General features: G+C 34.4%; 1 protein-coding gene across 1 annotated transcript in view; it reads left to right on the plus strand.

The window, feature by feature from the left end:
* The window catches only part of LOC115886114 (homeobox protein aristaless-like), an 82,130-nt gene that overhangs the window by 1,639 nt on the left and 66,827 nt on the right, over positions 1–13,664 (plus strand). The window contains exon 2 of the mRNA XM_030905213.1: positions 4,411–4,456. Coding sequence (XP_030761073.1) covers positions 4,411–4,456 — 46 coding nt within the window. The remainder of the gene's footprint in view (positions 1–4,410; positions 4,457–13,664) is intronic.

Raw genomic sequence — 13,664 nt, forward strand, 5'->3', positions numbered from 1 at the left:
TTTTTAGAGTGCTTTCATACTTTGCTTTACAATAATTAATAAACAATATCGTAGGCACTTAGTCACAATCCACAACACAAAATGAAAGTATTTATACTTTATACACTCTACAACTCAAAGAAACTTTAAAAACGCCTTTTTCACAATTAAAATCGAAAAATAATTAACTCACTGCCTGAACGGTAAACAAGGCAGTGTAAGAATTAATAACTAAGATAAGAAATGGAATACAATCAAGATTGACAATAATTGCAAAACTATAATGACGAAAAAAAAAGGAGAAAAGAAACCCCCAAAAAACACAAGCCCCCACAAATCACGTGATATCTAAATAAGTCAAATGAGTATATCGTGTCTCAGGTTCTGCAAGCCGAGATAAAGCAATCGGATGTCGAAAGACAGACATTCCGGCTTGTCTGCAATTTGTCCGGACGATGTGGCGACGCTGCTTTCGGCCCAGGCAAAGCCAACCGAGTCAATTAGGACCCATAAAAACATAAATGGTATCTCACGTTCGCTTAAAAAGTTTATCAATATCTCCTCCTCTTCGTTTTTTCAACTTTCGGGTCTCTCTTTCGTTTCAGATAACCATACCGATGACTTATAATCGCATTAATAAAGGCGAATCAGTGGAAATATTATACATTAAAAAGAAATCAAATTAAAAAACTTATATCGAATTGGAACGGTCTTTATTTTCTGATTTAATAAATTACGAAATGTCTTTAAGCCTGCTACGTCTAGCACAACAGAACTATTCTTGACTCAAAGCAAGGGCATTTTTGAAACTCTTTTAACCAGTGATGAGCGAGACTGGTCATGGTGTTGCAAGCTTGGTCTTGCATAAAAAGCAACACCAAGAGAAGCGTTTGATCTGTAAAAGTTCCGCAAGACCAGATATGGAAGAATTGGAGAAAACATTTTCCAGGACGCACTATCCGAACGTCTTTACTAGGTAATATTAAACTTTGGCTAGTTTTAATGATATTATTAAAGGAATATCATTCACAAACGTGAACATGTAGATTTAATCACAGTCCTGGTGTGAACACTAGGTAGTGTGATTCGGAAATAATTGTACGTGAAGCGGGTCCTTTATCGTTCACTCATTCATTTAATTTTTTCCTCCTATGTGGAGCACAGGGCTTCAATTAATGATCTCCAGCGGGTTCGGTTGTTTGCAATTGATTTGATATTTCGTTCCATGATCGGTTTACTACTTCGATCTCCTTTTAAATTGTTCTTTCAATGTGTATCTTGGACGACCAGTTGTTCTACTGCCTTATGGGTTCTACTCAGCGATGTTATTGCCACTTCGCCTTAATATGTGATCAATCCACCTCCATTTCCTCAGTTTGATCTCCTTATACACCGGCCTCTGGATGGTTAAGCTCTATAAATCCTCATTTCTGATAGTATTTGGTCATTCAAGGCGCTCCGTTGTGAGGCCTCAAGTGCAGTCTTGCATTAAGGATCAACGGGGTGAATTCATCAACATTCGTAATGGGATGAGGCCCCTGCCTTGCGTCTTGTCGCCATTTATTTTTAATATCCTCTTAGATGATATTCTAAAGAGAACTATTTCCAAGAATCATCATGGAATCTGGTGGCCTCCTTTTAGCATGTTAGAAGATCTGAGCTGGCATCTGTCTCATTTCTTATAGTCATGCGGATATGGCATCAAAACTACTTGACTTAAATGAAGCTAGAATTGCAGGTCTTAAGATCAACATTAAAAAAACCAAATCGATGAGAGTTTGTACACCGTTTGTAATCGTTGTCGCTCCCTTTATCATTGAAACAACACCTATAGAGGAGGTAGATAATTTTACTTACTTGAGTAGAATAATGTCAACCAACGGAAGCACAGTAGAGCGAGATATCATAAACAGAACAAACAAGGCCAGAATAACATTTGGAATGCTCAACAATATTTGGAGATCTAGACAGTACTTTCAACTTACCAAACTTAAAACTTTCAATTCAAATGCCAAGTCAGTATTGCTGTATGGGCAGAGACCTGGAAAATTACAACGTCATTAATTAAACTCAGGGCATTTTTGAAACTTTATATACACTTCAACTAGTGATGAGCGAGACCGATCATGGTGTTGCACCTTTGGTCTTGCGTAAAAAACAACACCAAGAGAAGCGTTTGATCTGCAAGACCAAACATGCAAAACTATTGCGATCTTATATTTTTTTCGCGTTAATGTGATATAAAAAATTACTTATTTGTTCAAAATTATTGGTTTAATTTATATTAACAATAGTGTCCTCCCGACTATTGCAAAAAATTTCAAAGAAAGAAATAGCGATTCAATGTAATCATCATCATCATCGTCACTTTCAGTCTATTCAACCATTTCCAATTATGGTGTAGCCTCCCTCGCATATTTAGATGCACTCTTTGTAGTTGGGTCCATTGTCCATTGTGGTCTATTGTTGGCTATGCGGGCCCAAGTTATCCCTGCTAATTTCCTAATATCATCATCCCATCTCAGGTTTGGGCTTCCTCTAGGTCTCTTGATTCCTCGTAGGTACCGTGCTGGAATTTTTGTGGTCCATCTGTTGTCCGTCCGTCAGGTATCCTGGCCATTACCACTTGAGGGATTTAATTCTGTGGATGACATCTATTACCTGGGTCTTTTGCCGTATCCACTCTATTCTTTTACGGTCTCTCTAGATTATTCCTAGCATATTTCGTTCCATTGAGCGTTGTGCGACCTGCAGTTTCCTTATAATGTATGTTTTAAGTGTCCAGGTTTCGCATGCATAGATCAACGACTGGTAAATGACACATTGGTCGAATGTTTTCTTCTTTAGAAAAAGTGGTATTCTAGATTTGAATATGATTAAGTTTTTTCCATAAATACTTCATGCTAACTTAATTCTTCTGTTGATCTCTGGTAGTGGAGATTGTGGAGATCTCGAGCTGTGTATTAGTTGCCTTAGTTGCCCCAACTATATATATATTCTTCTACTGTTTCCAGTGTTGTGTTATTTATTAGAATGTCTATTCTGTCTACCAGTTTGTAGATTACTTTAGTTTTTGCTAAATTGATTCAATACGATATATTGAAAAATAAGAATTTTTGTGTGACAATATTCTAACAATTTCTTTATTTAAAGTTTTATTTGCATTAAACTACTAAAAATACTAAAAAAATTATGTAGAAAACTCGTATAGCAAAAATCTATTTGAAAAATGCAAGACTTGCAAGAGTCTTGCAGCAAAACTAAAACAACGACTAAGATAGTCCCTGCAAGACCAAGACCTAGTAGACTCTAATACCAAGACCAGCGGAATCTTGGTTTTGGTCTTGCATATTATACACTGCTTCAAACACATTGTCCCATCACGCTTGAATAGCTAAGCTGGCGTCAAATACGGATTTAAACATATACGATTGACATTTTTTTAAATCACCCTTGGGGAATTTGCCCCTAGACAATTTGCTCCAAAGCAATCTAGTATAAACTATTTGTTTTTGACTTCATTTGCATTGGGCTGTAGTAAAACTTTTCACTACTCTAGTTCAAATGGTTTTATTCTTTACAGTCTTCTAACTAAGCCATCGCTATCTAGGAGCTGTTGTTGATGGGTCCTCGATGTTGATTTGCTGATGGAGTTTCTCTTCGTGTCTTAAAGCATATCTTCTGATGACGTTGTCGACATCATCCACTTCTAAGTCCTTATGTAGATTGTCATTGCGAATGTACCGTATGATCAAATAAAAAGGGCGTCAGCGATGGCTATGAAATGACGATCGATAACATTTCCCATATAATTTTACATATATTCATAACCATCGCTGACGCCGTTTTTATTCTATCATACGGGGTACCACGCTGTGTAAACAATACCTCGTAGTACCTTGTTTGAATAATATGTCGGTTTCTTTTTTGGTACAACCCCAAAGTTGAATACCATAAGTTCATATTGGTTTCAGGACTTGTTGATAAAGCTTGATTGGCTTTTAAAGCGCGCTTGAACTTTCCAGCCAATCCCACTTTTTTCTGAGATTGACTGCAGTAAAGCTGGTTTGGAATCGAATATAATATAGATCAAATTTCCCTTATCAAATTTGAAATAAACTGTTGCGGATTCGGATCGGGATGAAGCCTTTTTTAAGTGGAACTTGATGCTTGAGACACTCGAAATAAACGTGGGCATTGTTATATTTCTCGAATCGTATAGAAAAAGTGCTAAAATTATGGGTTAAATAATAGTAAAATAGTAGCTCGCTAGTTCCAGTAGCAAAACCTCGGAAACAACACAACGACAACCAGCAATTATAATCGTATAAGCAGCGTTTAGAAAAACAGGTGCGGCGACCCCGAAACAACAAAAACTAAAACAACCAAAAAGAAGCTAAATACAGGGACTAATGTGCTTTTTTGTTACAGAGAAGAACTGGCCATAAAGATTGGATTAACCGAAGCCCGAATACAGGTAGGCCATTAGATGCTAGTCGACGATACATAATTTAATTTAGAATTATTTTGGGGAAATTACACGGCGGCCTCGGGGTTCGTAGCTGTTTATTTTGCCATTCGAAACACCACAGAAATATAATTTGATATTATATCCGAACTTTTTAACTGAACAAAAATTGTGCAAACTACAGAGTGGTCCGAACTGTATTCCGGAAATTTCGGCAGCATACTCTGCAGATAAAAATAAGTAAAGAAGGGCGTATAAGTGTATGTCCTAAAATGCTTAGTTTCTTAAGCATTTTAGGACATACATTTATATGAACTTTTTTCAGGACTTTTTTACTTATTTTTATCTGGAGAATATGCTGCCGATGTTTCCGGAATACAATGCAGACCACCCTATACCATGTAACCACGTGATCCACACCAAATTTTAGTGATTTAACTTAGGGCCTATATACCAGAAACATTTTGGTATGAGTGTGCTAACCCGTTAACTAATATACCCCCATTTATTAATAATGTATTTTTTCAAATATGTCTACCTCCTCTTACGCAATAGATCACGGAGCGAATTAACGAATTCTACCCTGCTGGCAAGCGAAACCTTCAGTCGGCGTTTACATGTATAGGAGTGAATCGCTATGGCAATCTAGTAAGTCGGAGAGAGCATAAATACGAAGTATTTATTACATATATATCCACTTAATCTGACGCTAGATTCCATGCGCTTCGGAAAATACTTGCCTTCTGTCTTTATTCGGTACATCTTATTTTGCTAAGTGTGTTTATCGTACTCTTCGTACACACGTATATCGGCACCCAAGACCAAAAATGCCAGCCCTAGTATGAATTGGGAATGTCATCGATCGTTATTTCCAAGCCAACTGGACGCCGTTTTTTTCGATCATATACAATCATACGGTATATTAACTATTAGATGATGTCAAATGAAAATAATATTAACATAAAGTGGATATTATAATGTCTAATTTTAATTGATTTTAAAAAGCATATATTAAAAAACAAATTTGTGGTTTTCATGATTTTTAATATTATATAACAATCCTATTGTATCTACATATTTATTATAACAAATTAAATAAAAAAGCTTTGTCACTGTTGTGGCTTTTAATATAACAACCACGAACTATGTTTTATATTAAATTTTATTTAATTGGTTTAAAATTGATATTTGCTACCGTGTAATTTCTGTTTCTTATGTTTTATAGACATAACACCCTTTTAATACAAGCAAACATTTTTAATTTAACTAAAATAAAATATCTGAAATCGTTCTATAGAAAACAGAGGAAATACCACTAGAATCATAACGATTTCTTTATATATATATCAGTAGCGACTGATCCTAGAGGACACAGGATCAACCACCTAGATAAAAGGCAATTAGATAGAGAACAAGATAGAGAACCGTAGAAAGAGAAGGCATGTGTAGTTGCAGCAGTTGCAGCGTTGTAGCATAATACAGTTCGTCTGCTGGATCTGTGTCTATGAAAGGAATGCGGACAAAAAACATTTAAATAAACAACAATATATTTTATACGTCGACTTGACGAGTACGTCACCGCAAATCGCTCCGCCCACTCATTTTATTGGCTACTTGCAAATTTGTCGAATTTTTATTGATGGGACGCGTCGTCTAATTTTTTACGAAAAACATGGAGAGAATATCGTTTCCCCTCTCACGGATACCCCGTAGCTACAGAACGGACAGACGTACTGTATACATATAAAGTTTTAATAGCTATAATATGTGTTGTAAATGTTAAAAAAAATCTTAAAAACTAAATAACTCATTATTATTAAGTGTTTTGAACTGTTAAGGTACATTCAGGCTGAGAGCGTCGAGCGTCGCGTCGCGTTTGCGTCGCGTCCGCGTGTCGAAATGGAATCAATTCACTTAACTTAAATTAGACCGTTCAGGCAGACAGCGTCGCGTTTGGCGTTGCGCTAGCGTCCGCTGACCGTCGGGGTTCGTGTTCAACGGGGCGGACGCGACGCAAACGCGACGCGACGCTCGACGCTCTCAGCCTGAATGTATCTCTAAGCTATAGATACATACACAGACAATTATATGCCTAGTAAAATATTTAAATATTAAAATCGCAATTGCAGGTTACAGTCGCTGCGATTTAAAAATCGCAATCGCAGTTTTGCTCATCTCTAGTTGTATCGATCGGCTGTGATAGTAATACACATGTGCGATTTTTGTTTATAATTTGCCATTATTGGTTTCATGATTGGAAAAGGCTTATTTATTTACTGATATTATTTTGAAAGATTTATTACCTGAAAATGAAAGAAGAATGACTTACAAAAAGAAATGTGATCCCATCAAAAACAATAAAAAATTTGTGAAAGCGAATGAAATTATTTATTAATTTTTAATTTATTACTTTTTAAACATTTCAAACTATACTTTTTCAAACGTGTCCTTCAAATCCTTCAGTTTGATAGCTGTTAGTAAGAAGTTTTTATTTCAAATATGCGCACATTGTGCACACACAATTTTTTTCCAAACCTAACTGCTTTTAAAGCCTATTAAGAGTCTGTTACGCGGTACTGTTCGGGTCGCTCTTAGGGGTCGGATAAAGCGGGTATGTGGCCGAAGAAAATATATATCATATTTCAGAAATCTGCCTAATGCTTAGCCCGATCCTGTCGTGTTATAGGCCAGTAAACGTAGCCGAGTATTATATGTAAAGATGGAAAAAATTAGTAACCAACCAATCTCAACGGGAATATGTAGATAATGATCTCCTATTTAACCCCTCAAAAGTCCCATTCGGTTCCAGTGGGGGAAGTTTGAAAAAAACCGCCGCCATCTTGGATTTTTTCGTTTTTTTCAAATATCTCCGTTTGCTTAACTTTTTTCGAAAAAACTAAAGATATAACTTTTGTAGAGAATTAAATTTAGAATATTATACTTTGAATCATTTTTTCTCTAAAATAAATAGTAATAAAGATAGAGCAATTTTTTACTATACGTTTTATAAGTTTTCCAGTTTTTTTAAACCAATCAGCTATACTTTTTGAGTTAACAGTATAGTGTTAATATAGATAAACCAATTATAAATTTAAGCATTAAAACGTTTAGAAATTATTTAAAAATAACGTTTAGATATTATTTATTAAATAAAATTATTGTTAAAGAATTATTATTAAATTAAAATTATTAAATAAAATCTGCTATGACGTCATCCTGAGCGTCATTTTCGTCTTCACCTAAAATACAAAAGATTGTGCAACTGATTCCGTAGCACTAACCAGACTTTGAAGAACATTTAAGACCCAGTTTTCTACAAGAATTAAAGCACTGACTCCCTTTGCAATTGCAAAAAAATAATTTTAGTAGGTCAGGAGGCGCCACATCTTCTGTCGATTGAATAGGTGTCAGATTGCCTTTTTGATCTTTCTTCCATCCATATTGTAAAGGATCTAACTTGTTACCAATCCATTCTTGAATCTAAAAAATATAATTTATAACATTTCCTATAATAGATATATCTTTATAGTTACCTGAAAGTATGTCTTGAGTAAATTGAGTTTTGTTTTTTTCAAACTTCCCCCACTGGGACTTTTGAGAGGTTAAATAAGAGATCATTATCTACATATTCCCGTTGAGATCGGTTGGTTACTAATTTTTTCCACCTCAACCTCCAGATTGACTGGCCTATTAAGCCACACCCAAAATTCCAAACACACGTGCTTTGATTTGGTTTGCAGAGCTTTAGCATTTATTGCTTCATAAAATAGCGAGAGCAATTTGTTACAAAACCATATAAAATATAAATTATATATCATTACAGTTGAGGGTTGGAACCTTTGGTGTTACTCAGCAAAATAAAACACTATATCACCACAATACACCAAAACACTTTTACTGATACACTGGACGCGCGTTTCGCTAACCATGTTAGCATCATCAGCAGATGATTATAAACTAAGTAGGAGTTTATAATCATTTTTTTTTAGTTTTAAGTTTATAATCATCTGCTGATGATGCTAATATGGTTAGCGAAACGCGCGTCCAGTGTATAAGTAAAAGTGTTTTGGTGTATTGTGGTGATTTAGTGTTTTATTTTGTTATATATCATTGTAATCAAAAACTTCAATATTTTCGGTTTTGTAAGGAAATTTTAAATTGTCTTTATTTTCGAGAAAATTTAGTCCAAACATTACAACTTACAAGGAATATTTTGTTGATGTTTTACCATCAAAATCTTAAAAATAAAGAAGTTGTCTAAAAATGTGCTACAATACGAATATAGCAAAATCCTTTATCTTTAATTTCCTTCTCATTTGTTTAAAAATACCTAGCCAGTTTTACATAAAACGTTAAATGCCGAATGCTTATTTTGCTATTTTTTCAGACTAGTGAAATGGACTCTTAAACTTGCAATGTCCTGTTAATACAACTTTGATATTCTCATCTATTTTTTACTTTTCCCAGTCAAGAAATTAAGTATTGAGATTGATAAATCTTGAATATAGAGAACTCTGACAAGGCTAGAAACATTCACAAATATTATATGCTACCTTCCATATAATATAGAACTAAAAAGAATACAAATAATAACAGAAAAAAAGGTAGGTTTCCAAAACACCTGTTGCGATTAAATGACACACCGCTAAAGGAAGAGAGTCATTTGGAAAAGGTCGATTCTCCTTTTTTCTTTACGTATTCGTTCTCTCTCTCTTGCTCTCGCTCGTAGGAACGGCACACCGCACCGCGAGTACAGTCACGGACTTGGGCGATTAGGCTTAATTAAATAAATTACATGTCTCTATTTCACGAGAATTGTGGCTCACGAAGGACGTAATCGAAACCGTCATTAAAAGAATGCGGAGGATAAACGGTTTCGGATATTAATCAGTTTTCGGTGAAAATTTTTCATTAAATTTCTAAATTAATAAACAGAATTTCAGCTAGACGTTTTTCATGTACTTTGGTACGACACTGGTGTCCCACCAATGCCACACCACAATTTGTTTTCTAATAATCCAAGAGCTGGGAGTAAAATGAACTGATAGGTTATAAAAGGTCCGATTAAATTTATACAGGGTTGTTCACCACATACGACACGGAGTATTGTAGCTAAACGATTAGGTTTTTACAATTTGTCAGTTTTGGGTTCGTTGAAGGACTATTAGAGCTACAATTTAAAAATAATTTTACAAGATACAGAGTGTCCCAAATAAGTAAAAAATATTATAGTTGTATTTTTTAAATGGAACATCCTGTATATTATTCTATTTTTAGATTCTACGATTAAAATAAAGGTAAATTTGATTAAGCTTTATCACACTTAAACCTTACCGTTTTTGAAATATTTTCAATTTTGTGAAATTGCAATAAAAAAATTAAGGCTTCATTTCTCCAAGGGTATCAAAGTTTTTAATACTAGATATTTACTGAAGATTATTTATTGATCACATATTGGTGTTGCAATAATAAAAATTATACTACCTCATACAGAGTGTCCAATAAAATTATATTAAAAAATTACTAGCTTTAAACGGCAATAGCTTTAAACGGAACACCCTGTATATTTTACGTGAATTAGATGCACAATTTAATTTTCTATCAAATTGTGCTATTTTTTTATCTCTTCAAGTTTCTGTAGAAAATGCATTTTCTTATAATTTAGACCTCATTTATATGAAATATACCCATGGAATATTGACATTTCAGATTTTTTTAAAGCAACATATGTACAAAATGTACAGGTGGTAAAAATAATAATATTGCAAGCCCATTTGCTTACAACAAGAAAACTATTTAAATCTTTGTAAAAGAGTATACCATTTAAATATACCACCATTATTTCCGCCCAAAAACTAGTTAATTACATACTTAATTTATTTTTTAATTAATAAATTATTCTAAATAAATGTGGATTTGACTCAGAAATCAATATAATAATAAGTTATCAAAATAAACTTCTCTGTTGGTATAAATAGGTAAGCATTCGTCAAAAAATGAAATAAAATTTATAAGGTGTTACTTTTCACAACACTGTCTAATATACATACAAAATTCAGTTTTTTAGTATTTGAAGAAATTATTATTAATCAACGTAAACAGTCAATTAATGTAGTTTGAATACTGGGATCATATTAATTGGCCCCCTTTAACAAAAAAATATTTAAACAGTTTTTTTTTTATTTTTTAATAAAATAAGCGAACTATATCAACAATTTTAGTATCTGTACCCTTTAAAAATTTGTTACATCTTTAAAAATAATCTAAAATATCAATATTCCATGGGTATAGTGATAAATGAGGTCTAAATTATAAGAAAATGCATTTTCGACGAAAACTTGAAGAGATAGGTAAGAAGTGTTATAATACAATTTGATAGACAATTAAATTGTGCATCTGATTCTCATAAAATATACAGGATGTTCTATTTAAATTAGACAAGTTATTGCCGTTTAAAGCTAGTAATTAATTTAATATAAATTTTTGGACACTCTGTATAAGTTAGTATAATTTTTATTACTGCAATACAATATCTCATCAATAAATAATCTTCAGTAAATATTTAGTAACAAAAACTTTGATACCCTTGGAGAAATGAAGCCTTAATTTTTTTACTGCAATTTCACAAAATTGAAAATATTTCCAAAACGGTAAGGTTTAAGTGTGATAAACCATAATCAAATTTACCTTTATTTCAATCGTAGAATCTAAAAATAGAATAATATATAGGGTGTTTCATTTTAAAAAAATACAACTATAATATTTTTTACTTATTTGTGACACTCTGTTTCTGGTAAAATTATTTTTAATTGTAGCTCTAATAGTCTTTCAACGAACCCAAAACTTACAATTTGTAAAAATCTAATCGTTTAGCTACAATACTCCGTGTCGTATGTGGTGAACCACCCTGTATATCTCCGAAACTCAAGTTTCAAAAAATGTCATACTATAGCCACAAATTCATTTACACCGAGTTTCTGAGCTACAGGGTCTTTTTAAAAATTTTGCAATTTGGGAAACATCCCCCACCCCAATGAAGTAAAAATTATTTTTATATGGTTTAAGTAGTAAAACTTCGAATAAAAATATTTTTTTCTCGATCAAACTGTTCCAAAATTTCCGATGTCGCTGCTGCTTCCTCTAGTTCCTCCAAAAAACATTGCCCTAAAGTTTCGGTATTCCAGTGTCGGACAGTGGCACAGCAGGTAGCAGGTGCTCTATGGTTTCTTCTTCCTCTCCGCATTCTCTGCAGTAGTCGTCACTGGAAATCTTCCATCCACGAGGTTTACCCCTGTAGGGCAGTTTCCAGTGATGACACCTACAATTATGCATTCTTTTTGTGCTCTAGTTCTAGTAGTTAAACGACTTGGTTTGCTTAAAAAAGTGATTGACAATTAATCACGAGTTCTACGAAATATATAAAGACTAATAATAAAAACTATCGAGCTTTGAACATAAAGTTTGAAAGGTTTACGTCATGCATAATAAAAGGAGCTACGAAAACGTGCGATCGCGAAGTGATAAAACTTAATATTTAAGGCATTATTATTTCTGCATACAGTCATTTGCTGCGAAAGGAAGATGTACTAACAACGCCTCGTAAAACCATTTTATGACGCATCAATGTGGCTTGAATATTAATTAAGGTAATTAAGTAAAGACATGCCAATAGTATCATTCTGAGTGACATAATAAGTGAGAAGCACCTAATATATAAAAAAGAAATCTCTTGAGGACTTCATATATAAAGAAAACATCAGAAAAGATCAGGCTAAAGGCCGGGACACAACTGTCATGAACGTTTCCGATCCGGCTCCGATCATACAGTCGGACGACTGTATGAGAGGGAAATCGTACGTTATTTTAACCAGCGTAGTTTACACCTTTCCGATGCGTGATTCATCCCCGCTCCTACTCGACTCCGTTCCTGCATCCGTTCGTGTTCCGATTGTTAGTCTATTCGTCGATGCCGGCTGTGGGACGAGTGTCGTTTTCAACTATTTTGTTTATTTTTGTTTTCGCTGTGTTATTTTTAGTTTTTTACTAAAATAATAAAAAATGTCAACAATAAAACCGGAGGAACTAATTGAAGAAGTGAGGAAACATTCAGTGCTGTATGACCAGACCAAAGAGCAGTACCGAAAGTCCGACTACAAAGACATGAAATCTGCGTTTTTGGCTGTTCTCTATAAAAGCTTTCTCATTTTCCTCATCTTCAACAAAGTGCCACCATGGCTAAATCATTGTTGCTAAAATTATTAAACATTTTGCGCACATGACTTTATGCGATGATTGTTGAATCAAGACTGGCGATTGTATCCAGCCGAAGCCCGAAATCATGAAGGAGTCGGAAGCATGTATTACATGTGTGTACTCACTCTCATTTCCGATCCCACAGCGATCCGCTTCTGGGGCAAAATCGGACCGGAGCCGGATCGGAAACGTGCATGATAGGTGTGTCCCGGCCTTAAAGCGGACTGCGGTCACACCTAATGTATTGGCAAATTGCGCCGTAATGGAAGCAAAGCTTATCATTCCAAAATGACTGATGATGAACCAACCACCAACCGAATGGCATAACTAAAACAAGGCCGGAAACATCAAAACAAAAGATAAAGTGCATCTACCAGTGAATGCGGTGAGTCGTATATTGGAGAGATAAAATTTCCTCTTGTCAATGAGTGAGTGTTAGGAAAGTTGGCTGTTAAAAGTGAGGGACTTAATGAGCATAAATATCATCCGCAAAGAGATGAACAATGAAGTCTGGTATTGCAGACTATGTGTTGTCTAAAGCCGCATAACATAAAATGGTCGGAAGCCTGGGTGATCTACAAGGAACTTGTAATAGAAAAAAGCGTAAATTTAAAAAACCAGTTTTATACCAAACAATAATAAAATCTTTAGCAATCCAAGTTGGCTAATGTCTTAAGAGGACTAACTCACGCTTAACTGCAGTTAATAAAGGATAGAACGTTTCCATACTAGGGTTCAGAACCGGGAAATCCATTGACTCAAAATTATTAATTCCCGGTTCTTTCGGGACTCGGTAATAATAATTAAAAACATATTTTCTGTTCCCACATTCAATCCCACACCCGGCATTTCATCAGCCGACTATTTTTATTAAAATAAAAATAGTTTGGGTACCTAGGTCGACTCAGCCTTAAATGAGTACTTGGGATCACAATCCTGAGGTAATAATAGGCGGTTGAAGCGT

The sequence above is a fragment of the Sitophilus oryzae genome, unplaced genomic scaffold (genome assembly GCF_002938485.1).
Source record: "Sitophilus oryzae breed Bouriz unplaced genomic scaffold, Soryzae_2.0 scaffold_1002_pilon_pilon, whole genome shotgun sequence".
NCBI classification, from domain to species: Eukaryota; Metazoa; Arthropoda; class Insecta; order Coleoptera; family Curculionidae; genus Sitophilus; species Sitophilus oryzae.